This window comes from Ciconia boyciana, chromosome 6 (genome assembly GCF_034638445.1).
Source record: "Ciconia boyciana chromosome 6, ASM3463844v1, whole genome shotgun sequence".
NCBI lineage: Eukaryota > Metazoa > Chordata > Aves > Ciconiiformes > Ciconiidae > Ciconia > Ciconia boyciana.
Window position 1 is genome coordinate 22,992,167 of NC_132939.1, and position 25,235 is coordinate 23,017,401.

Consider the following 25,235-nt stretch of genomic DNA (forward strand, 5'->3'; position numbering starts at 1 on the left):
TCATGTTTTAAAATGTGGCTGTTTGCTGATGATGTGTTTGAAGAATGGAGATAGTGAATGAACATGAAATTTGTACTCATGACGTCTGTGCAAGACAGTTATCATGCTACTGTGAGTAAAATTATTTTTTATTCAGGAGTTCTGCACAAAGTCACTGTATTATTTGAATCCCCGGTTTTCTTGGAAGGGGTTTAAGGGGTTCACAGGCCTTCTGCTCGCCCTTAGTCCAGCATTTTGAGGACAAAGAAATAAATTGGAACTTACAATAGTAGCTTTGCTGTATTTTTTTTTTTTAATAGTTAAAGGGGCCTGTTTCTCATTCTCACCCAATTTTTGTTTTTGGAATGAATTAATTGAATTGAAAAAAGGCAGGAAATACTGGGTAGTTTGTATGGTTTTGTCCAGTGTATTATCCCAAGCCAGGTTTTCTACAGTATGTTATCGATTGCTGTGTCTGGTCTGGCTTTGAAATGTTTCAAACCATGAGACTTTTATAATTCTTCTGGGGTTATTATTTAATCTAACAGATTTCACTGACAGGAAGTTTTTCCTGATAATCCTGGTAGCTCTCTTCTCTGGCTTTGTGATAAGTGACTCCATTATTCTTTGAAATATGTGGATGATCAGTGGATATTTTCAAAAGATTCCTTTCCAAATTGGAAGACAAAGAGAATTTTAAATAATATAGAGGATAGATATTGGGAGAGAAAAAAAATTATCAAGATGGATGTACTTTCTGATAGAAATATGTTTCTGAAGTCTGCAACATACTTTTCAGTGACAGACAATTATGATGGATACTACTCTTGAGAGACTCAAATTTACTTCTCTAGAGACCTAAGCTGGCTTGTTATTTCGTTGTTAAGGTACTGACAGTGGAATTTCTAAAAAGTAAGACTGAAAAACTGTCTGCAGAGTGAATATGTGAATCTTTCCATCATTTCAGCCTTCTTCTTCTGCTACTTTTTGTTGTGTTTGTATCCCTTATTTTTGACTTTTGTCACATGTTGTAAAGGCCAGTGTTGTACATCTGGGTCTTGGCAGGTTGAGAACTGTGTCTGTGAATAATGAGTCAATTACCACTTAGTCAGGGGGAAGGAAGAGTGATCCTCTTGCTGGCTTGAATGGGATCCTTCCTCCTTCCCCTTCTCTTTCAAAAGTAAGGACAGAAATGGTTGAAATTCAGAACACTGTCAAAGGAATGCAGCTGTGGTATTTCTCTGCAGATAGTAGTTTCTTTAAATTTTGAACAACTTATGTGTGGTTGTTTTTAATAGTATGTTTTAAGATCATGACTGTTACTGCTTCAAGAGAGCCAATTATGTGATGTATGCATTAAGAAACTATAAGTGTCCGTAGTTACTTTGGACATCTGAAGGTGGATCTTACTGGCCCTGAGGGACTGTGCTTGAGGCTAGCAACACAATGTTTGAGTCACCTCCCCCCCCGCCAATTTATGTGGCATAGCCTCATTATGCACATGGTTGCATAGCTGACATTCTCTCTGCAGCATGCATTTCACAACTGCTTTGGGTTGCTTAGACTTTTTTCTTTTCCTTCTGAATTTTTCTTCACTTGCAGTCATGAATCTAGTATCACATTGCAGTTGTGAATGTTTCATCAAATGTAATGTTTAATATTCTATAACCCAATAACTCTGCAATGATCTTTACCAGAAAAAAGTTTCTGTGGCAGTTTATGATGGATCTCTTAGGAAAAGGGATAGTGCTTCTAGCTGTAGTCTGGGGTTGGTAAATGGCACATAAATACTATGAATGCACTTGATTTCTTAGCTCATTTAATCTATCTAGCTTTTTTAAACTGTGACAATAGCTCAGCTGTCCAGAAAATATATAACCTAATAAAATTTGTCAGCTCATGTGTACTGTCTAATTGTAACTGCCCAACTATGTGTCATAGGTCTTTTGATGCTAAAAGTGGTGTTATTTTATTTGGAGAATTCAGAAGCTATATTTTGGAGAAAGATGATCTCATTTATATCCTAGAAGAATGACCACAGTGGTATCCCAGATAGGCATGGGCTTGTGCAGGAATATCATGTTTATTCAGAGCCTTTTGGCTGTATGAATTATGTTGCTGATCATTCCAGTTGATGATGCCTTTTGTCTCTCTGTTGATCTGGCTGAGAAAAGTGTATGGCTTCCAGAAGCTTTTTCTCACTTCTCATACATAAAGGCTCCTGATGTGCACAGGGAGGATACTGGGTCCTCAGTCCCTATTGTTACTCTATAGGTCTGCACATGTTTGGCTGCATAATTTGCTAATACACACATACCCTAAAATATATTAATATCCTTTTGTGTCTTGTCAGTCTTTAATATCAAACTTGTCACTTCTTAATATAAAACAGGAAGTCCATCCTGTTTTACCATTACAATAACAAAAGATTGAAGCCTTTTGAGATAGTCATCTAGTTGTTTCTATAAAGTAGGGTGACAGTAAAAATATCTTCAAATAGCGGGTGATCATTTTACCTGTCAAGAATTTAAAAGAAGGTTTCCTGTGTAATACTGCTTAATTTCCATGGCTTGAAAAAGAGACTGTGTAGGAAGAAGAGATTGCCCATATGTACTGCTGTTTCCAAATATTGTTTTAGGAAAGTACTTGCTAAAAAAGCAGGGAGAAGCCAGATGTCATATCAAGAGATCTGGGATTTAGAAATTATTCAGAGGATCCATCTGTGATCTGAGCATTAAAATCTGTTTGCTAGATTGCTCTGGTCTGGTGCAATTTACTTTCTGTGAACCTTTGACTCTTACGAGTGTGGACTTCAGGTTACACCCAGACTGCCAGCCCTTTCTATGTGTCATAGTAACTGCAGCACAGAGCTGTCCCTGGGAATTAATAACTCTGTGGTGGATGGCTCTATGTAGTAACCCCAAGGGCATCATTAAAACTCTCCACAAGAATTATTTCAATGCCTGTAACATATAATTATGCTTTAGAAATGCACTGCAGTGTTTCTTATTGTTACAAAATAGATTTTTCGAACTAAACCAAAGAAACTCTGTTAAATGAGCATTTATTTTTCATTAAGAACATGTGGTGTGAAGTGCATTTGAATTGATTGTCCTATAGCTGCTCCATATTTGATAATGGGACTTTTAAAATAGAAAATCCTGCATTTTTATTTTGGCCATGATATATAAGTATATTTTTTGCCATGTTGTAGGAAAGAAACTATTCAGCATGGGTTTGGAAATCCATACTTCCATGCACATACTTGTCCTGATCTGTAATCAGCTCCTAGATCCAGTCTGTACTCTTGAGATTTCATTTGGTTATCACCTAGCTGTATCCTAATTCTGCTGGCTGCTCCGTGCCCCATGGACCTGGCTGGTAGGACAGCCAGAAGCACTAATAATTGTCTGTCTTTGCTCTTGTTGTCCAAGGAGTTGTTAAAGGTCGGAAAGATGTCACAAGCTATCATTGAAAGACTCAGTTCTGTTTCTGAATACTTCCCTATTTTCAGTGAGGGCCCAATTAGCCACTATTTATGTATGAAACAAACACGAGATAAATTATTCCAATCTTCTGTCAATGCACCGGCAAAACATTTTCCCAGTCCGTCTTTCAAGACCAAAGGTATCCCCTAAGGGAACAAACCCTGCTTGAACATCTGTATTTAATCTTTAATCCAGGACCTAAACTTCTGGCAATTAAATATCTCTGATGTACTGCTGGCTGTTAGTCTGATCCCAATAAAAAAATATTTACTCGCAAAATTTTCAGATTGCTGATATAGAGAGGAAATAAAATTGGTAATAAGCTACGTCAAGAGCATACTATAGTTGTTAAACACTGAAAGCAGCAGTGCCTAAAGAAATCAGCTCAAATTAGGTGTTTTACTAACTAAAGATACAGGGGCCAGGTTATAGGACCTGTCAGTGCATCTCATCACATGGTCCTGGACTGGTGGAGATTCTAGCAGTGGTGCCCATGGACACCTGAGAGCTCTGTGGGTGCTGGCCCTGGGCGGACTCACAGCCAGTATAAATATCAGCTCTGACAAGAACTGCGAAGGCTGACTTCTGTACTAGACAACATGGGTGTTTGCTCTAAAGGTTGTGAGGTTCACACATGGGGCACACTTTTGGGCTGATAGTATAAACAGGGTGGTACCAAGATATTGAGGTAGAAATACAAGAACTACTCCATTTTTGGACCAGATCATCACTGTACTACGGTCAAAATCAGAGTCCTTTCTTGTGCTTGATAAGAAGGTAAACCATTGCTTAGGTATGTGAAGCACTTTAACTGCTTAAGATATCAAGTGATTTTGTGAGCACAGATCTCACATAAGCACAGTTGCTGGACTTTTAAAACTAGATAAGTAGTTGTTGGGAGTGTGTGTTGGTGTTGGGGAATGAGGTGAGGTTTCTGGTTTTAATTCTGAAAGTGTACATCTAAAATAGCTCTACTGAGTGCGTGCAGTTGCTATGGGGTTTATAGTGGTGTCGCAAAGAAGAGACTCTCTTCATATGTGCTGGTGTTTGCAGTGCCAGATGAAGGCATGGGCACAAATGTTATGTGCCATTTTGTGCAGCATTCAGAGAGCATTTAAACAAAGTTTTAAAATAAAAACTAAGCTGTAACCTTACTTACTGTCTTGCTTTTTTGGGTATTTTCAGCTCTTGGTTTATTTTATCAAGTTTTCTGTATATTGCATAAGTTTCTGAGACAATGAATTCTTCAGTATTGAGGAATATGTGATACTCTCTGCACTTGAAGTTCAAACTGCATGTTTGGTTTTATGATAAAGATTTCAAAATACATGCATATTATGCACATGGAAACTCTGAGGAGAGGAAAACTGAATGCGTAAAATAAGTCAATATTAGATCTAATTAAATTCATGTTTTTCTTTTTCTTGGATAGTGCATTATGTTATCTGATCTGGTATGATTCTCCTTGCAGAGGAAGAGGGGAAGACAATTCAAGAAAGTAAAGTGATCTCCCTAAGAAAAACATTTTCTACTTCTGAATTATCAAACAGAAATAAACAGGATGGCTCACCTGGAAGAAGCAAAGGAATGTGGCTGTCTCTTCCACCACAGATGCCAAATGAGAATGAGGTAATGAGTTAACATTTGTCCATGTGGACAAGCACTACATTCAAACAGATGAAAATATGGGGAGATATACTGTCCAAATGTTAGCGGCTAGTGGTATTTACCCCATCCAAGGCAAATATTTAAAATACTACCTAAGTGTGTAATGCTTACAGAGGCACCTGCAGGGATCATGTTTGGCAGTGGCATTTGCTCTGCTGAAGAGCTGCCATAATCTGACTAATAAATAAGGCACCCTGCAAGGACCTTTGCAATGCTTTCACTGAAGACTGCAGTTAACAGTAGAGGTTGGCAAAAAGGAAAAAGTCTTGAGAGTATGGATGCCAGCACGCACAGATCTATTTTGTTTCTTGGGGATTTTAGCAGTACTGAATTCTGTGTTACTGAAACTAGATTGCTTCAGCTACCTAAAGTAAACAGTGGGCAGGCCAGAGGCATTTTTAATCTTCTGAAACATATGAGATTAGGGATTTAATGTGTAGGGACAGGAAAACAACAGACATCATCTGGAGAGAGTGAGATGGAAATCTGAGTCCACTTGTTGAGAACTTCTGCCTTCCTGCCTGAATAACAAATAACTAAGCTGTGATCTAGCCTGTACTTAAAAATTCCCTTCATTAAACTCTTTATTAATAAAGAAATAGCAGGTCATTTTGTGCAATACACAGAGCAACACACTTAAGTGCCTTCAAATGATGGGCCTGCTAGGCCTCAGTCAAAGAGGACAGGCTGTCATTTTCCTCCCTACTAGCACATGCCTTTGAGGTGGAATCAAGCAAGGGTTTTAAAACAATCACATTCTGTGAGTTGATTGTATAATAATAATGACAAGAATCTTTTTGCCATTTTTCTCAAGAAGAATATGGTTGCCTCATTGGGATAGACTGCCTTTGGGTGTCTTACTTCATGCATTTTGAATTGGCTTTGTGCCCCATAAAGCAACGTGCAACTTCCATTATCCTTTATTTAATGGAACATCTTAATACTTGTCTTTGTTGCTACAGAAAAAAAGTTTCAGGCATGGCTGCACATTTTTGTCAGATTAGCAGTTTAAGAAACAAATACAGTAACAGTAGAATGCATCAGAAAAATTGCTAGCATCGTAGCAGGAGGAGTCTGTAATGCAGTAAATTGGCCACTGTAACCTTTAAGCCTGCCCCGAGGAAAGGAAAGAGGGAAAAAACTATTGAAAACAATGCTTCTGTTCTAAATGCTGCTTTTTAGGCATGTTATGATTACTTGCACTGTTGTTCCAATTGATTCAGTCTGGTCCTGTGTAGGATTTCGGAGGATTACCTGCATACGTTCTATTTTCAGGAGCATTGCATTCAATTTTGTAAAAATTTTAAATACACCATGAAGGATCTGTATGTGTAAATCAGTAGGAGCTTTGACTGTGATTTTGATTCTGTTTCATGCATGTAAGTATTTCTGCCTATCTATCTACAGACAGTGATGAATGAGAGCTGGAAAGCTGGGGGCTGTAGTGGAAATGATCTCAGTCTGTCTGAAAGAGTGAAGGTGAGGTTTTCTTTCATTTTCTTCAAAGTGGGAAGTATGAGTAGAACATGACTAATTTTTGCTTTATTCATTTACAAAGTACTTGCAATTTGTTGATGTATTTCTTCCTCATCTGTGGGAAAGAAGGATGAGAGCATCACCATCCAAAATTTTTTTCAAATGTTAATGGTATGTACTTTTAAAGTGTAAAGGTTATGTAAGCGTTGATGAGAATGGTGTCAAATCAGGTTGGAAAAAATTATCTAAGAGCATCTCTAATTAGTGGATAGAAACACAGAAGGCTACCCAGTGCGTATAATAAATCCTCCATGGTAACACTGTTGGCACATAGGCTGGGAAAGACCTTTCACTCTCACCCTATGCATCTATTCAGAGTGCTACCTGAAATAAGAAACTTTTCTTGTGGTATACTTTAGACAGTTTAGACCGTTTTGAAGGGACATCAGCCTGAAAAAGTGGTAGTGCAATGTCCCAGATGAAATACTAAAATTTAATAATTCTTAGCTTTTTTATTTCCCATTCAGTTCACCATTAGTATCAAAACAGAAGGATCAAGCTCTACTTTGCCTACAGCATGTATTGTCTCTGTGCCACATGCAGTGAGCTTGCAAAACTGCAGAGTAACTTATCATGTATCTTTTTCCTATGAAAATATTGTACTTCTCCATCTTCCCACTAAGTTCCTGAAAAAGTTGCTGTGCAGCTTGAGCTTCTTTCCCATCACAGTAGTTGATATGCAGCAATTTTGGCAGCAATTCTTTGCCTATACTTAAAAGTATTTCCTGTGGGTTACACATTTCAAAGAAAATTCCTATGCTTTCTTGGGAAAATGCAGGGGAGAATGGAGAAGATGAAGGAGACAATGTAATGCTTTTTTTCTTTGCTCTAGGTTGTACTGTAAGAAATGGAATTAATACATTTTAATCTATTTGGGGTTTTTATTGCAGGTGGACAAGTACTTAGATTTGGCAGATATAGACACAGATGAAGAGACATGCAGTGGTAGGTTTCCTCCTCTTCATATTCACTATCATTGTCTGTCTTTGGATGCAAGTGTATGGATGGTTTAAAGCACCGTTTCTGCTCTATAAAAGATGTTCTTCCTCAGTTCTTCTAGAAAATTCCCCAAATTGCCCAAATTCCCCAAGTTGAAGTACTCATTTCCTCACTCTAAGAGGTAATGAGATAATAAATTATAAGGAATATTTATTATATTGTGTCCTGGTGAGCAGTTACTTTTTTTCAAGAGTTTTCAGAATTACGGAACACTTCTTGTTAACAATGTTTCTACATTTTTCTGCACTTCTATTTTGTATTGAAATTACCTTGATTACAAAAGTTTCTCCACAAAGTAACATGGGTGCTAAGAGAGAGTTCTATAAAGTGGAAATATTTAATAAAAATGTTGTCCCTACCTATTAAAGTTATTTCATCCTGGGCTTCAAATAGTTGAGACTAATTGTGAATTAACAGTGAACTTCTTTAAGATTTCCAATTATGAGCATTTTGAGTTGTGTTGAACTGTTCCATGCATCTCTAATAATTTTAACTCTCCCACCTCTACAAAGTAAACAGAAACCTAGTGTCTGTAGTTATTTGTCTATCATAGGTGCTTGTGTGGTCTTTATTACCACCAGAATTGACAATCTTTTAGTGATTAATTATATTTTCCTCATCTATACCTGTGACTGCGCAGAGAAACCAAGTGACACAGATTAAGGGATGTGCCTAAGGTCACTGAAGGAAGCTGTTACAGAGCAGGACTTTGGTCCTCAGTTCCTTGGTTATTGCCATTTGATTAGTGTGTCTAATCCATTAAAGATTTGATTAGTCTTTCCTTTCTGTATGTGCAGAATTCCTATGAAGTCAGAGGGCTTAGAGACTTCCAGTTGATGAATATTTGGAGCTTGGCTGCAACTCACAAGAAAATAATAAACCAACATAAGTCAGGTTTACAGCACATATTCTTTCTCCAACATGGGCATTTCAGGAAGGAGGGAGTAAGATAGCAGTCCTGTATCAGGTACAGACATCAAAGATTTCTTTTGAGTGCAGTGTTCATATGTGCCCATTTTTCCCTTTGTAGGACATTGTTCCTTGTTTATATCTTAAATCCTGGTAATATCTATTAAAAAAAGCTGGGGCTCACTGGTGGAAGCCTAAACCTACGTTTTACTTGTATCATAATGAAATGAGAATTGTCTATATCTAGTTCATGGAAGTAGTGTTAGATATCTGTAGTTCAAAACAGGCCACAAACTGGATGATGAGAAATAAGCCCAACACTAAAATACCAAGCAGGGCAGTGAGGAAGGAAGAGCTCTGCCAGAGCTTGGGAATAGCTCGCCACTTTCTGGACCATTCCAGACCTTGCCTCTCTCCAGGCTTTTCAGTCATTTCTGTGTATTTGTATGTATGCAAGAGTAAATGTTAATCACATACATTTAGAAACCCCTAGTAAAACAGACTGCATTTGAATAAGATGAGAATTACAAAAATTATCATCCGCTTATGCTGTCTGAATAGCACTTTATGCAAGCCACATTGGGAAAACCTTTCAGTTAGTGCTTTTATTAGTGATTATAAAAACAATAAACATAACATTATACCACCACTACTGTAGAGTAGTTATTAGTGTGCTAACTACTCGCTTTTTACATGAGACTTGATTTGGCTTTCAATCTCTGCTCTCCTCAGCTCTTCCCATGAGACAGCACTCCCTGCACAAACTCCCTGCACAGACTGCCTCAGTGCAGAAAGAAATTGTATCAACCCCTAAGCAATCAACAGTGCTCACTAACAACATTAAGTATTTAGATTGTATTTTATAACATCGAAACACTGCGTAGCCAGAAGCTAATTATTCCTTCTAAACTCTCTAAGGAAGGTGAACAGCATCCAAATTCATATCTGGGAAACCCACAGCCTAGGTCTTGCCCAGGGCCTCTTCAGTGGAGATCATTGTTGAGTCAAGATGAAAAATTTCCCCTTGCCTCCTAAGTGCAGAAATAGGACTTATAGTTTGATAGTTGTCGTGCATGTCAAAATCCACTCGATAGGCTTCATAATAAGAGAGGTATAATCTTACTCCTATAGAAATCATAGGAACAAAATGCAAATTAAAATATAAAATGGTGTCGCTTCTATTGTTTGTAATAATAAAGTAGTAAAAAATAATATCCCTATTGACCACCTTAATAAAGGATTAATTCTGAAGAATTCCACTTAGTTTATAAGTGAGGCAAAGTGTGACACAAATTTGAAAGATATTCTGTTGCTGGCCTTTTTAAATGCTGCTACCTGTATGTCAGAACAAATGATAGATTTAAGACTTCATATTGGCAAAACAACTTAGGACACACAGTGAAAAATGTCATACCTTGCTAGTATAATTACAACAAGCTCTTATCTCTACTTGTTATTGGCAACAGTGCAGTATCTCCATAATTCATTTAGCTTTAAAGGGCAGATCAGTTAGCTGAGTTAGCAACTGTACATTAATACAATAAATATTCATACTTAAGGAGAAGTGGCTCAAAGTTGACAGTGTGAAAAGCATGATAGAAAATAGGTGTTAAAACATCCCATCGAAACCAATGCTTTTTGGGAGATGTCCTGGAAAAATCATTCTAGTGGATTTTTTAATTTTTTTTTTTCCCCAACTTATTTTCCTAAGTCCGATGTCTTTTAAGGTGTGAATGAATACAGCTGCTTCTTACAAAAAAAAAGCAGCCCATAGATTTGGCCAGTATGCAAATTCATTGTAGCTGTTTTCATTAGACAGCACTGGGCTGAAAGTCTGAAACCAGGGCAGTACTTTGCATTGTGGGACTTTGGTACAGTAAACCATGATTGGCAAAGTAAAATTGCTGTCCTAAACCGTAGCTGTAATGCATCGTGTAGAGACAGCATGTGTATGGTGGGCTGTTTAATTGCTCTTTCTCACTGAATTTAATCTGTAACTGTAAGTAGCTTAAGGCTACTTAGGCTTTCTCCAGGGGCGGATGGAGAATGCCTACTACCTATGTTTTGACAACAGAATTCCTTTCCAGGACTGGTGACATATCACTTGCTGCAGGGCTCGAAGCATAGTTAGGTGATAATAGGTAATATTTGTATAAGTACACAATTTATACAAAGCATGTCTAGAGAGCTTGAGTGGACTATTTTTTAAAGACAAGAGAAAATTAAAATAGGACTAATTAAATGTATGGGTGAGGCTGCATAGGCAAGGATATCAGAGTGTCATCGTAATCTGGCTTGGAGCCCTGAGGTACTGTAAACTTGTCTTTTCAAAGTCCCAGTTCTTTGTAACCCTACAGAGATTGAGGAGAACCCAAGTGACTCAGTTACTTTGAAGCTAAGGCCAAGCATCACTATAATTATATAATATTTGTATTAATTAGATTTTATGAATAGAAATTATAAATTTATTAATTTATTAATTAATAAGAATATAGAATAATTATTTAGGCAAATTATATCAATATCTGTTATCTTCCATAATCTATGCCTTTCCATTTATATTTTGAACCTATGTTTACATCCAGAAAAATCAGATTGAGGAAGAGAATTCAGAGTTAAATGATGTGGATTTTTTCATGTATGGGGCTCCCCCCAGCTGGTGAATCTCTTTCTTTCTTTTTCCTCCAGTCTCTATAATCCATTTAACACTGCCTCAAGATGATTTCACACTAGGCAGCTCTTCAGGGCTAACAGTCTGAAGCCTGAGAATCAGAGGAGACAGCAAAATTTAGCTTTTAAGCTTTTTTTGTTATCACTACCTCCCTCTACAGCTCCCCATCAACAGCATTTTTTGTGAAATGTAGTGCCTGAAAGTGGTAAAACCTGTGTTAGTGTATCTACAGCTGGGCATCATTTGGCTACAGTAGAGCTAAAGATTTAGACAAGACTTTGAACTTCTTCACTCTTGAAAGTTCAAATCAGGTTTGTGCCAATAGATTATTTTTTTCTGTACTTATAATTGATGTCAATGGTACACAATGAGCAAAAAACCCCAACTCAGCAGTGTTCACAGATTTAGTAACCACTTTCTGTGGGTCTATCATGTGGGAGGGGAAAGGGACTAAAGAGAAGAGAATTTATTAGTTTCCAAATATGCCCTCATTAAAGTATGCTGGACTTGAGTAAAATCATCGGAGTTCACTGCCATATCATCCAGGAAGTTGATTCCTCATGGTATGAGGAGAGGTGCATTTCAAAATCTCTTCTCAGATTTTTGATATTACTGCCTGCTCAGTTATCTGTATATATGGTGCCGTTGGCAGTATCCAAGGCTTTCTTTCCTGTTGCTAATTAATCACCTCCACAGAGAACATAATTAGCAGCTTAATTAGGAACATCATCCACTAGTGCTGTAGCATCAGCCTAAACCAGCTGTGAGGTACTGGCTAGAACTTACAATAGCCTACATTTCCTTTGGGAGCTCCAACTGAGAAGGAGGACTGTCAAAACTCCCTAATTTTTCTCTCTGAAGGAGTTTCTTGATTAAATGTTATCAGGGAAAGCACCATTTACCGATTAGACTTTAATATGCTGTCACGCAGCCAGGATAGAGAGACAAAGCTCATTTCTGGCATGTCTACTGGCAAACAAAGGTTGATTACCACATTCTTATGGGGTGATTGAAGGGAATTTGAAACATTGTTTGCATTACTAACAAGCCTTAAAGTAGTGGAATTGACATTCTGAGTATGACAAGCACTTCTTGCTAAAAGCAAAAATAAATTTCCTTCTGTTGTCCTAATTTTTAAGAGTTGTCATTCTGAGCCATTGCCAGACTGTTGCATAACAGTGCTTCCTCCTCATCTTCTCTCTGCAGATTGGTCTGTTGGGAGGGGGTGGAGGAAGCTCTTAGTACAGAAATAATCAGTGTTTATATCAGGAGGTGATACAAACCTCCTGATGTCCAGGCTTTCCTTCCTTCAGTGAGGGTATATATTTAGGGTGCAAGTTTGAAACAATAGCGGAAGATGCCATTGCCTTTAAATTAGCATTCACATCTTACTTCTGTCCTACAAATGATTTTGACCCAAGTTATGAAAGATTGAAAAAAGCAGTTGCAGACCATGTGAAGACATAGCATATATACCTGTGGACTGCACTGTTCTTTTCAGAAAGCTTTCTCATACAACTGATGCAGAATAAGATCAGATGCAATGCTGAGAACAAGTACTGAAAGCACATAGATGACTAGAGATAGATATAAGCAACCAAGAGAATAGCGATAAAAACTGGAAACCACTTATATATGAATCATGAACCAAAAGACAAAAATCCAGGAATGAGATACCCAAAGGAATGAATTTATTTTTAAAGAACATTCTACTTTACAAGTGCAAAGCCCTACTGACTTTGAAATAGTACACAATTCCTAGAAGAAAACTAAATGAAGAATTCCATCATGGATTTTTTACAAAGGCCTAGCTTTCAAATGCAGATTTACAGGAGAATGGGAGGTCTGTAACTCCACTACTGTAGTAAAAGTGTGCAGGTAGAGATAAATCGCCACTTCTTCCTTTTCACCCTGGATCTATGTACCCTCTTGTTGGTTCCATTAACTAATATTTAAGAGGAAATCAAGCTACTAAAATGTGGTATAAAGCTGTAAAGAAACTTGTGTATCAGCCAGAAAAAATAGTAGGTAGATGTACATAATCCTTTGACTAAATTGCAAGACATATGGTCCCCTTAAGTTCATTCGTAAAAACGTTACTGAGACAAGATGGACACATCTGTGCTGTAGCAGAGCTGAGATTGATTCATGTTAAAAGATATTTCTAAACCTAAGACATATCCTTCTGAGCTGTCAGAAAGCAAACCCACTGTTCCCAGTATGAGCGTTTTGCTTAAGTATGTAAAGGAAAAGTGATTCAGAAAGTCTGTGAATTTGTGAACTGTGGACCAAATCCTGCCCATGTGGAAAGGTTACATGTTCCTATGTCCCAGATATAGGGAAGTCCTCTCAAGTACCTCTTTTTGGAAACCTCAGGGAGGAACAGACATCCATGAAATATCCTTGGACAAGAGAGTCATCTGACCCTGTAATGAGGAATATTAGTACTTCTACCAGGTATTTTTACTTAATGTTTCGGGAGAGTCATGTTAAGATGCTTTGCGAAGATTTTTTATGCCCAATGTACAGGTGGTGAAATTCTAGCAAAAGAGAATTGAATGAGACTGCCCAGCTAATCAATGGCAAGACCAGGATTCAGTCTGGTATTTTGTAACTCCTACTGCAGACACCTCTACTCAGGACCTTCCTTCTTTGTTATGAAAGAGGTGAATCTAATCCTATGTGTTCTCTGAGTTCAGGAGTATCTAGATTTTTAATTCAGTGTCCTTAAGAAAGAAGAGCTACCTGTCTGTTTTCACCCAAGTTTGATTTTTCCTTAGTATAGTATGTTTTATTATCTAGATTTTAGCTCAGGACTGCATGGATCTGTTTCAAAGATAGCTGCCTATATTATATATTATGTAACAATAAGTACAGCACACTTTGACTAACAAGCTTCTGACTGTGTCTGAGCACTACAGGATTTTACACAGGATTTTGCTAATTTATACATTGAATGGAAGGGTAAAGTTGACTATTTTTTATTCAGCAGGGTCATTAATTCTCCCAGGAGAAGTGGAACAGACAGTAACTTACTATACACCCTTTTTTGATAAGCCTGTTCAACTGAAGTTCAGCACCTTGTCAGTTCCACAGCCATCAGACAGCAAAGCCCAAGAGGTATGAGGTCTGATTTATTTATTTAAACATTGAGGGTTTTGGGTGGGTTTTTTATGTATGGGCTTCTAATATTATTTCCACAAGAACAGAGGGGTATAGATGGAGTGTGTGGAACTGCTATGAGTTATCAAATCACATTATTAATTGTTAAATTATTAATGAATTCTTAAATACATTAAGAATTGAGATAAACACTCTAAATAGAAAGGTACTATTTTTTCTTGCACACTGCTATTATATAATCCTAAATTTTCAAAATGTGTACTTCAAGACTTCAAACTGTATGTGGGCTTTTTGATATTTACTTGATGTAACTCACAGAATGTTCAACTAAACTCTTGCACTTCCTGACCTTTTAACAAATCATTAGTTACGTAGAATGACGGGCCATTTAATTTTCCAGTGATCTCATCATCTTACAACATCCTGCAGTTCTCATTGGGCTGAATATAGGAACCATCTTCTGCAACAAGGAGGTAGTGAATGGTCCCTTTAACGTGACGTTTAAAAGAAAAAAAGTTTTTAGAATATATTGTGATCAGAACTGGGACTTGTCCTCTTGGAAATGAGTAGCAGCAAGGTGCTGCTGACAATCTGTATTTTCTAGGTCTGGTGTGGAGAGGTTTGCATTATGGAGTCTGAGTCTTTTAATCAGACACGATCAATACAAGCTTTAATTTAGAATTGCCATTTTGCCTCAGAATTTCAGTTCTTTTCAAACTGGAACAGGTGGTGTGGATTGCTCACAGGCTTATTTTAAGTCATTAAGCCTCCTATCCAAATAGTTAGTCTGAGCATTAACTTTTGGGGATGTTTCTATTGCAGAAATTCTTCACCACTCCTTTCCCCTGCCTGATCATTGTAATAGAAGCTGAAGTTAGCTTCCAGCTAAAATGGACCAGTTTTGATAGTTTCATATGCTTATTGATGTCCCATGAGGCTTAAATCAAGTTTATAAATGATGCATGACTGGTGAAGGATTGATGTTATAGCACTGCATATGGTGCCTCCTTTCCTGAGCTCAATTGTGTTTAGTTCTTTGCAATAAACTCTTTACTATAAGGAACAAGTCTGCTTTGGGAAAAAGTAAATGTTCTAAAATGACCTTTCAAGCTTTAATACCCACCATTCTTTGAATAAAAATACTCACTCTTTTCCCTAAGGATTGACGTAATTCAAGGTTTTTGCCTTCAGAAATATCCATTGGCACACACAAAAAACCCCTAGAATGAGGTTTTATAGTTTTCTCATTTTATAACTTCTGTATAAAACCAAAGAAGAAGGAGGGTTGTAGCAGCCTGCAGTGTTCATAAAGGATTGCGTATGACTCTTTAAACTATAATTGATGAAAAATAGATGAAGATCCCACTGCATGCAAAATTCATTTCCATTTGAGGAAAAGATGGGTCATGAAAGAGAAACAGTATTATTACATTGGTTAAGGGTTGCTGCATTTTTCAAGAAGATAGACCTATGATTTTCACAACCATTTAGCTGATGCCAGGCTACTCAAGATGAAGGCAGTCTTTCCCCTAAATTTACACATAATTGTGCCTTCATTTAGGTAATATAACTGTGGCCTGATTTTTAGAACTGTCAAGACTGAACAGGTCCATTTTAAAATCCCTCAGTGCTTCAAATTGTCATTGCATTGAAAAATAAGTCTTGCATTGCTTATGGCAGGACTCATTTAGAAAGAGAAAAAGATCTTCCCTGGAATAGAATCATGGAATCATTTAGGTTGGAAAAGACCTTTAAGATCATTGAGTCCAACCGTAAGCCTAACACTGCCAAGTCCACCACTAAACCATGTCCCTAAGCGCCACATCTGCACACCTTTTAAATACCTCCAGAGATGGTGACTCAACCACTTCCCTGGGCAGCCTGTTCCAACACTTTGACAACCTTTTCAGTGAAGGAATTTTCCTAATACCTGATTTAAACCTCCGCTGGCGCAACTTGACGCCATTTCCTCTCGTCCTAGCACTTGTTACTTGGGAGAAGAGACCGACACCCACCTTGCTACAACCTCCTTTCAAGTCTCCCCTGAGCCTCCTTTTCTCCAGGCTAAACAACCCCAGTTCCCTCAGCCACTCCTCATAGGACTTGTTCTCTAGACCCTTCACCAGCTTTGTTGCCCTTCTCTGGACACACTCCAGCACCTCAATGTCCTTCTTGTAGTGAGGGACCCAAAACTGAACACCGTATTCAAGGTGCAGCCTCACCAGTGCTGAGTACAGGGGGGTAATCACTTCCCTAGTCCTGCTGGCCACACTATTTCTGATGCAAGTCAGGATGCTATCGGCCTTCTTGGCCACCTGGGCACACTGCTGGCTCATATTCAGCTGGCTATTGACCAACACTCCCAGGTCCTTTTCTGCCAGGCAGCTTTCCAGCCACTCTTCCCCAAGCCGGTAGCGCTGCATGGGGTTGTTGTGACCCAAGTGCAGGACCTGGCACTTAGCCTTTTTGAAGCTCCAACAATTGGCCTTGGCCTATCGATCCAGCTTGTCCAGGTCCCTCTGTAGAGCCTTCCTACCCTCAAGCAGATCAACACTCCTGCCCACCTTGGCGTCTTCTGCAACTTATTGAGGGTGCACTCAATCCCTTCATCCAGATCATTGATAAAGATATTAAACACAACTGGCCCCAGCACAGAGCCCCGTGGAACACCACTTGTGACCGGCCACCAACTGGATTTAACTCCATTCACCACAACTCTTTGGGGCCAGCCATCCAGACAGTTTTTTTCCCAGTGAAGAGTACACCTGTCCAAGCCGTGAGCAGCCAGTTTCCCCAGGAGGATGCTGTGGAAAACAGTGTCAAAGGCTTTACTAAAGTCCAGGTAAACAACATCCACAGCCTTTCCCTCATCCACTAAGCAGGTCACATTGTCATAGGAGGAGATCAGGTTAGTCAAGCAGGACCTGCCTTTCATAAACCCACACTGACTGGGCCTGATCATCTGGTTGTCCTGTACGTGCTGCGTGATGGCATTCAAGATCTGCTCCATCAGCTTCCCCGGTACCGAGGTCAGGCTGACAGGCCTGTAGTTCCCTGGATCCTCCTTCTGGCCCTTCTTGTAGATGGGCATCACGTTTGCTAATGTCCAGTCAACTGGGACCTCCCCTGTTAGCCAGGACTGCTGATATGATTGAAAGTGGCTTGGTGGGCACTTCTGTCAGCTCCCTTAGTACCCTTGGCCCCATAGACTTGTGTATGTCTAAGTGATGTAGCAGGTCACTAACTATTTCCCCTTTGACTATGGGGGCTTCATCCTGTTCCCCGTCCCTGTCTTCCAGCTCAGGGGGCTGGGTACCCTGAGAGCAACTGGTCTTACTATTAAAGACTGAGGCAAAGAAGGCATTAAGTACCTCAGCCTTTTGCTCATCCTTTGTCACTATGTTTCCCCCTGCATCCAATAAAGGATGGAGATTCTCCTTAGCCCACTTTTTGTTGTTAATGTATTTATAGAAACATTTTTTATTGTCTTGTATGACAGTAGCCAGATTAAGTTCTATTTGGGCTTTGACCCTTCTAATTTTCTCCCTGCATAACCTCACGACACCTTTGTAGTCCTCCTGAGTTGCCTGCCCCTTCTTCCAAAGGTCATAAACTTTTTTTTCCTGAGTTGCAGCCGAAGCTCTCTGTTCAGTCAGGCTGGTCTTCTTCCCTGCCAGTTCGTTGTTCAGCACACAGGGACAGCCTGCTCCTGAACCTTTAAGATTTCCTTCTTGAAGAATGTCCAGCCTTCCTGGGCTCCTTTGCTCTTCAGGACTGCTTCCCAAGGGATCCGTCAACCAGGCTCCTAAACAGGCCAAAGTCTGCCCTCCTGGAGGCATCCCTGCTTTGAAACGAGACTGTTCTCTGTCCATCAAAACAAACCTTTTAGGGAATGGCAACAGAATGTGGCTGCCTAGTCAGTTTTCATAGAGAATGGAAAAGCATTCCCTATGAAAAATACACAAGCTTAATAGTGCAGTGTAGGATGTCAAATGTCTATGCTATGGACATATTTGTGAAGGACTTTAGGGGAATCTCTGATTGTATTGCTAGGGAAAGTTTAGAAAAAGAAGCTCTGCTACGACCCAGTGTATAACTTGGCTAATTGTTAAAGAACAACTTGTCCCCCTGAAAATGTTTTTCTGTCAAAAGCTGTTGGGAAGAGGCTTAGTGAATGACATAGCAAATTCTTTGTGTTGTCCACTAATGTTACTTCATCTTTCTTCCCAGGTTTTAGACATAAATGTATTCCTGGATTTCAGTATGGACAGTGCAGCATACATGACCTGCCACAGGCCACTGCAAATTGAAACAGCATTCACTCCATGGTTGAAGTACATTATCATAGAACATTTACCTTCCCTACCCAGATATTTATTCTCTCCTTTATTTCTACTTAATACTTTCTTTCATAAAAGACATCATCGTTTTTTTAATTAACTGTATGTCTTAATGTCTGCTTCCTTCTTATTCCCCCCCCTGCATACATATGAGTGCAGTTGAATGCATATTTTCCATCTACTCGCTATAAACATGCATTCAAAGTGGGGTTCATCTCACCTAACTTCAGCTTTAAATTTAGTCTAATTTAGTCCTTCTGTCATCAAGATGGGGAGATAAGCACCTCCAGAAAGTAATTCATCCCACTTGCTGTAGGCATTTGTCCTAAGATGTAATGTATCTCCGTCCACAGGCTGACTCTCAGGCTGGGTCTTTTTTGGCTAATTGACTAGCTTAATCTAGAAGCTAGAAGCTTTATATGGCTGGGATTAGGAAAGGTGAATTCTGCCCTCCTATTCTCCATTGTTTGCCTTTAGTTTGAGCATTCAAAAAAGTATTTACCATGCCTATCATTTTATCTTTATTTGTGGAATGGCAGCGTCTATAACCTAAAATACAGCTTCCATTGAGTTCCTTTGGTTTAAAGTTTTAGTGATAGGCCTCAACTGAGGTTTGCTTCTGCTAAGTGCTATGCATAAATGCAAGAAGAACAAGGAAGACCTTAAAGACAGGATTGACTAAGTGCAAGAAGATGGAAGAGTTACATCTTCTCAGAGGGCAGTAAAGTCAAAGAGATAGAGTGACTTGTCCAGAATGATGAAGCAGAAGTGGAAAGTTGTTAAAGATTTATTGACTTCCAATCCAGTGCCCCAAGATCAAGACAAACTTTTTTTTTTCTCCCAAGTACCCCAATATATATTAAGCTTATATGAGATAATAGCATACATGCGTGTCCCCCCCCGCCCCGTTTTACTTATTGTTATTGAACTAGTAAGTTTTCCCTTGAGTATACAATGAAATCTTTGGTGAGTGTATATGCATCCTTTACATAATTTGAACAAGTGAATCATAGAGTGCCATAATTACAGAGAAATAAAGGTTTTAGAAGGACAGAGACAAGCTGTTCAGTTAACTGTAACTCCACACAGATTAATAAAAAGAAATGAGTTGCCAATTATTAATAGACTTTTGAAAGTCTCAACTTTAAGGTATTTTATTTACAACATTACTTTGTAAAACAGCCTCTAGCAAAATACGTCAGTTATTAATATGAACATTACACTCTTTTCCCCTTTAATTTGGACATGCAGGAACTGTAAATGAAAATGATTTTTTCTTCAAAGAGTAAATCACAGGAGCAATCTTAAGCAAACTGGCAGTTTTCTAATAGAGCAAAATTCTATTCCCAGAGAGCTCTCAAAAAGATTTCAATTAGATGTTAAATTAGACACCTGAAATTCACATATTTCTCTCAGCTTAGGCAAAAATAACAAGATAATAACTTGATCAGCTCAGAGGATTCGGTGTTCTATTGCAAAATCTCTTCCTTTTGAAATAGGTCAAAATTGCAGTTTGCAGTATAAAAATTTTAGATTGCTTGTCTGTGTGGGAGGTTGAAGTGAATGGCTTATTGGGAGAAGAAGCAAAAAAAGAATCCCTAGTGCTTTGAGTACTCTTTTGAGAGATGAAGCACACTGATAAATATGCAATGTGAATAAACTTTTCAAATGTGCAATGCATGAAAACAGAAAAATTGTTAACAGTGAAGTTGGGTATGTTCTACTTTGGCATCTAATTTCAGTTAGCAATTTGGGCTTGAGTTTTTTAAACAAAAGTTTTTCCAGTATTTCTCTGCATGTGCACAAAATGTTCCTGGAATGACATGAAGGTCAACACAAGGGCATAGTGAATGTGTGTATACTTTCCATAACTATGTTGGCAGAGGAAGAATAGATTTGTTTTTGTAGAATCCCTGTGAAGGCTTACTGTAATTTGAACTCTTCTTAGCTTAGTTACCTATAGATGTGGTAGCAAATATTGTTACAACCAAACGAACTGAAAAATATTTGCACCTTGCATCATATTTTAGAAGAGTGTTTTGTATTTCTGCATTAAGCAACACAGATGATTAATAAAATTATACAAAACCAGGAAAGATATTTCCTGATCAATCAGGCAATATTACAGTTTATTAATGAAGGATGTAGATACTTGCAAGATACTCGCTGCTATGTCTGTCAGGTACCCAGCCACTGGGGAGGAATCGAGCTACCACTTCTCTGACTTATTAGATGGCATTAACTGTGTCAATACATCTTCTTACAAAGTGTTACCAGAAATTGTGTGGGATACTGTGCCTTCTAAACTGAGCAGTGACCATAAGATGCTGAGTGTTCTTCCTCCCTTTCAGCAAAACAAATAAATGTGATATTAACTTCAAATATATCAGTAGTCATTGGCTTCATTGAGGATTCATCAGAAGTTTGAAAAAATAAGCATGTGTTTAAATGTTTTACGGATTTGGTACTAAGGTACTTAAATCTTTGAAACACAGAGCCCTTGAGGAGTTGTGCTATTTGTCATGGTTGAAATTTCTAGACATTTTATATTAACTTCTCAAAGAATAGGGAGCCTTCCTGTACAGTTTGGGCAGTGAGGATGTGTCTCCTGTGTAGCTCTGGAATTAATTTTATGTAACTGCTTACCATAAACCTTTTGTGTCATGGCCCCCTGCAGTTCCTTATCAGCGTGCAGCCTGCCATAGTTACTTGTTTTCATTATTTTATTTTATAGGCAGAGCATTTATTCTAAGATATTTCAACGAGAAGCAATACAGAAATGCTATATACTATGTCAACAAAGCAAATATTGGCAAATGCAGTACGACTCTTATGTTCATCATGCAAGAAATCCAGACCAGCCAATTGCGTATCTCTGAGATGGTGAAAATAAATTTTGAGAGTCTGAAAATAGGTTATGTGTCATTTTGCTCATTCCAGGCACTTCCTTTGCTGAAACTGTGTTCTAGGAAGCACGTTACATTAGTATCAGATGCATGTACACTGAAGCTTTATGTGATACTAGCCCAAATTTTAAGGATATGGAATCTGTCTTTGAAATTTAACATAGCTGTACATAGCTTGTCCATATCCCCACAGTCTTGCCGCTCCAAGTGGCAGGAATGTAATAGATGTGTGCAAGAGAGGTTTTTAGATTCCTTGCCTTGAGCAAAATTAGCTAATTATACTCATTCAGATACAGTACAGTACAAATGGAGCACATTAAATGGCTTAAATTAGGTCAAATTGAATAATTGAATTTATTCTTTTACTTAAAAAGAGCTTAATCAGCTGAGAGTGCTAGAGTCAGAAAAAATAGTTTAATTAAATATTAATTAGAAGTTTATATTTTGAGCTTCCTTATCATCACTTGCAGCAATATTATTTATGTATCTGTTTTTCCTCATTACAGCTACTAGGGGATGATGTTCAACCATTCTCACTTGATGAAGAATTTGATTATGACAATTTGGCATTGACCCCTAAGTTCTCTGAAGCTGAGCTGAAGGCCATTATAGAATTGTCTCAAGAGAAGAAAACGGGGACAGATGTCAAGTCAGCATGAGCTGAAGACTGAGTCAAAGGCATTCTGTGCCATGCTGTTGAAATAACATTTTTAGGGGGTAAATCTGGCTCTTCATTGTACCCTTATTTAGTGTTTTTATGTATGTGGCCAGTAAATGACATCCTCGAGATTTTTTTGTTTTTTCTACCAAGGTGCCTTGGACCTGAGGTTGCCTTCCCCTGTACCTCCTCCTAGTCCTAATGAAAACACAGAATAGGAAGATGGTGCTTGCCCAGAGTTGCTTGTATAGTAGCCCTTCAGCCAGAAAGGAAGTATTTCCATCCTTTTTATATGCCTGTACACTGATTTGCTTAGGCATTCAGGTTGGCTAAGGAGGTCTGTATTTATCCCTAAACCCAATGGAATTTTTGTATGAATCAATGACCTTTAATATTTTTAGACCCCAGTGCTCGGCTACTTTGTTGTTTTCCAGATGGTACAAGGCAGTTGGAAGGATGTCTCAAACGACAGCCATAAATTCCCTTTTGTAGAAAAATCCTTGAGTGGGGTGAATCTTGTATTGGTTCAGGCTAGGTATGCTGGAGTAATTGCTGGTGGAATTCAGAATAGCACTATGGCTAGTCTGGCTTATATTTGGTACTGACTCAGTTCCTGACTAGCGCAAAGCTAGTCCTAAAACTGCCTTTTACCTAGTTCTTTCAGTAATGCAAATAAGAGCTTTTTGCAGCTGACAAATCAGTCTATAAACTCTTTCCCTATCATTATAAGTCTTAAATATACAGAGTTATATGAGTGAATAAATCTGGGAATGTTGGGTTTTTCCTCTGTCCTTTGGGTTACTTCAGTTCTGCAGAGAAATAAATACTCCTGTTTCCAATAAACTTTTTGAGTTGATCAAAATTGATGTGGTGCAACTCCTAACAATTAAAACATGAACTGCTACAAAAAGTCTTCCGCACAGAGGAAAAAATAGTGATCTCATCCATTAAAGGAATTGGCATTGAAAGGCTGTCAGATTTTACATTTTTTTTACAGGAGAGGATTCCAAATACCAGCTTATGGCTTACGCTCAGCTTCACTGAAATACAGCAAACCCTGGAGTTGAGTAAAGGTCAGGTAGTATGAGTGGGAGATAAAAGCATGCATCTCTGACACAAAGTAGTATGTACTCTTGCTATGAGGTGTTTAGAATTCATTTTTTTTCAGCTTACTGTAGAAGCTTTGCTATTGAGGCTTGGTTTACCATCATAACACTGAATTGGTCTTTTTCTGGTATAACTGCATTAGCTAAAGTTTATTGACCAACATTTTGTCCTTGGCCTATCTCCATTATTTCTGAAGTGGGTGATTAACATGATAAATATGGGAAGAGTGCCTGAGCAGACAGAGTAGAGACCAAACCACAAATTGTTTAAAGGCTCTGGATGAAATCCCTATGGCTGGTTGGCTGCTCCATTGTCAGCAATTTATAAAAGCAAAGAAGGGTGCTTTGATGCTCCAAAGGAAATTTTCTGGATCAGTAATTTTGTAGACCATAATCACGCACCACTGAAACCTGACTAGCATTTATTTTGAGGAATGTTATTTACCTCAATTAGGGGGATATAATTTAAGAGTGAGATTAACAAAAACCAGAAAAGTGGTCTCAGACAAGATGTTTAAGGAGAGTGATATAAAACTACGAGTATGTTGTATAGAAAAACTGGTCTGTATAGGACCTTGCTGGTAGAAGGTAATGAGAAATTAATTTTTAACATCTACACTCAAAAGGATGCCTGTGCTGTAGTTAAAAGAGCACAGTAGTTTTTGATGCAATTGTCTGTATAGCAGATTCTGCTGTTTGGGAAACATTTTATTTTTTTTTTTTTAAATTTATTTGAATTCAATGAAGTGTTTTGTTGAACCCAAGATATTTTGAATTAAGTGCTTTAGATCCAACTGGAATTTTCCAGTGAAACATTCAGCTAAAAATTCCTGAGCAGATCTATTTATTAGTTCATCTTCTTCTGGAAGACACAGATAATGTGTATAAATGAGAGGGATAAGAAGTAAGTTCTGGAAGAGCTCCATGAGCATATCTGGGAGGAAGAAATTGAGAACTGCTGTACAAAGATAGCAAGATTGGCCTTTAAAAGCCTCAACAGAAAAATAAGGGAGACAGCCTCATTAATGTATGTATGTATAGCAAAGATAAATGTAAGGAACCTTCAGTCTAAAAGACCTCTGTCTATGGAGTTTGATATCTTGCAGACAAAGAATCAACCATAAATAAAGGTGGACTTTTGTGGAATGATGAACTGGGCACTTTTTTGGTGTGTTTTTTTGGAAAGGTATGAGACACAGAAACTATAGATCAGTCCTGTTGGAATCCTATTGCCAGTAGAGTCAATGAGAAAAGTTGTCCAGGGGTTCAAAATGATCTTCAGGCCAAATCAGCTCTGGAATCTCTAAGTGCATTTTCTATTCATTTCATTATCAATTTTTCCCTGTACATTAGGGATACATCCAGCTATTCACTTCCTTCTCTCACAGGCAGATGATTCTCTTACCAAATGTTCAGAGTACCTATTACGCTCCATAAGTGTCATTCAGTATAGTCATTATATGGTTCCATTTGATATAAAGAAACACTTTGCTGCAGAATACCCAGCAAAATTGGAACTCTTTAGTGACATCCATCTTATGCAGGGAAATGGGGATAATTCACTTACATTTACACCACTCATGAGTTAGATTTTTGCTCTCTGTTAACAGAGATGTATATCACAGTGGAGATTAGGCAATGTAGGCTTTCTGAACATGACATTTTATTGGCCTGCCCCTGTGGTTGTTTTTGGATTGTACCTTTCATTTGATTATCCTTCACAGAGGAGGCATATTTTCCTCTTCTTCATTACCAGGTTGTCATTTTTAAGAACATACTGTATATGCATGTTAAATTTTATACATGTACATGGAGTTAGTTACCTGGAACTGTTTCAGTGTTTGCAAGGTGG

General features: G+C 38.2%; 1 protein-coding gene across 7 annotated transcripts in view; it reads left to right on the forward strand.

Moving 5' to 3' along the window:
- IFTAP (intraflagellar transport associated protein) overlaps positions 1-24,396 on the forward strand; it is a 47,938-nt gene extending 23,542 nt beyond the window's left edge. For 4 of the 7 annotated variants that reach the window (XM_072864831.1, XM_072864832.1, XM_072864833.1 and 1 more), the window contains 5 exons: positions 4,939-5,096; positions 6,543-6,614; positions 7,562-7,616; positions 14,240-14,370; positions 22,126-24,396. In XM_072864831.1, the coding sequence (XP_072720932.1) occupies positions 4,939-5,096; positions 6,543-6,614; positions 7,562-7,616; positions 14,240-14,370; positions 22,126-22,278 (569 nt within the window). In that variant the 3' untranslated portion in view covers positions 22,279-24,396. Of the gene's footprint in view, positions 1-4,938; positions 5,097-6,542; positions 6,615-7,561; positions 7,617-14,239; positions 14,371-14,773; positions 14,847-18,603; positions 18,708-22,125 lie in introns of all 7 variants that reach the window. The other 3 variants (XR_012043017.1, XM_072864830.1, XM_072864829.1) reach the window with 3 other exon arrangements.
- Positions 24,397-25,235: the final 839 nt, after the last annotated feature.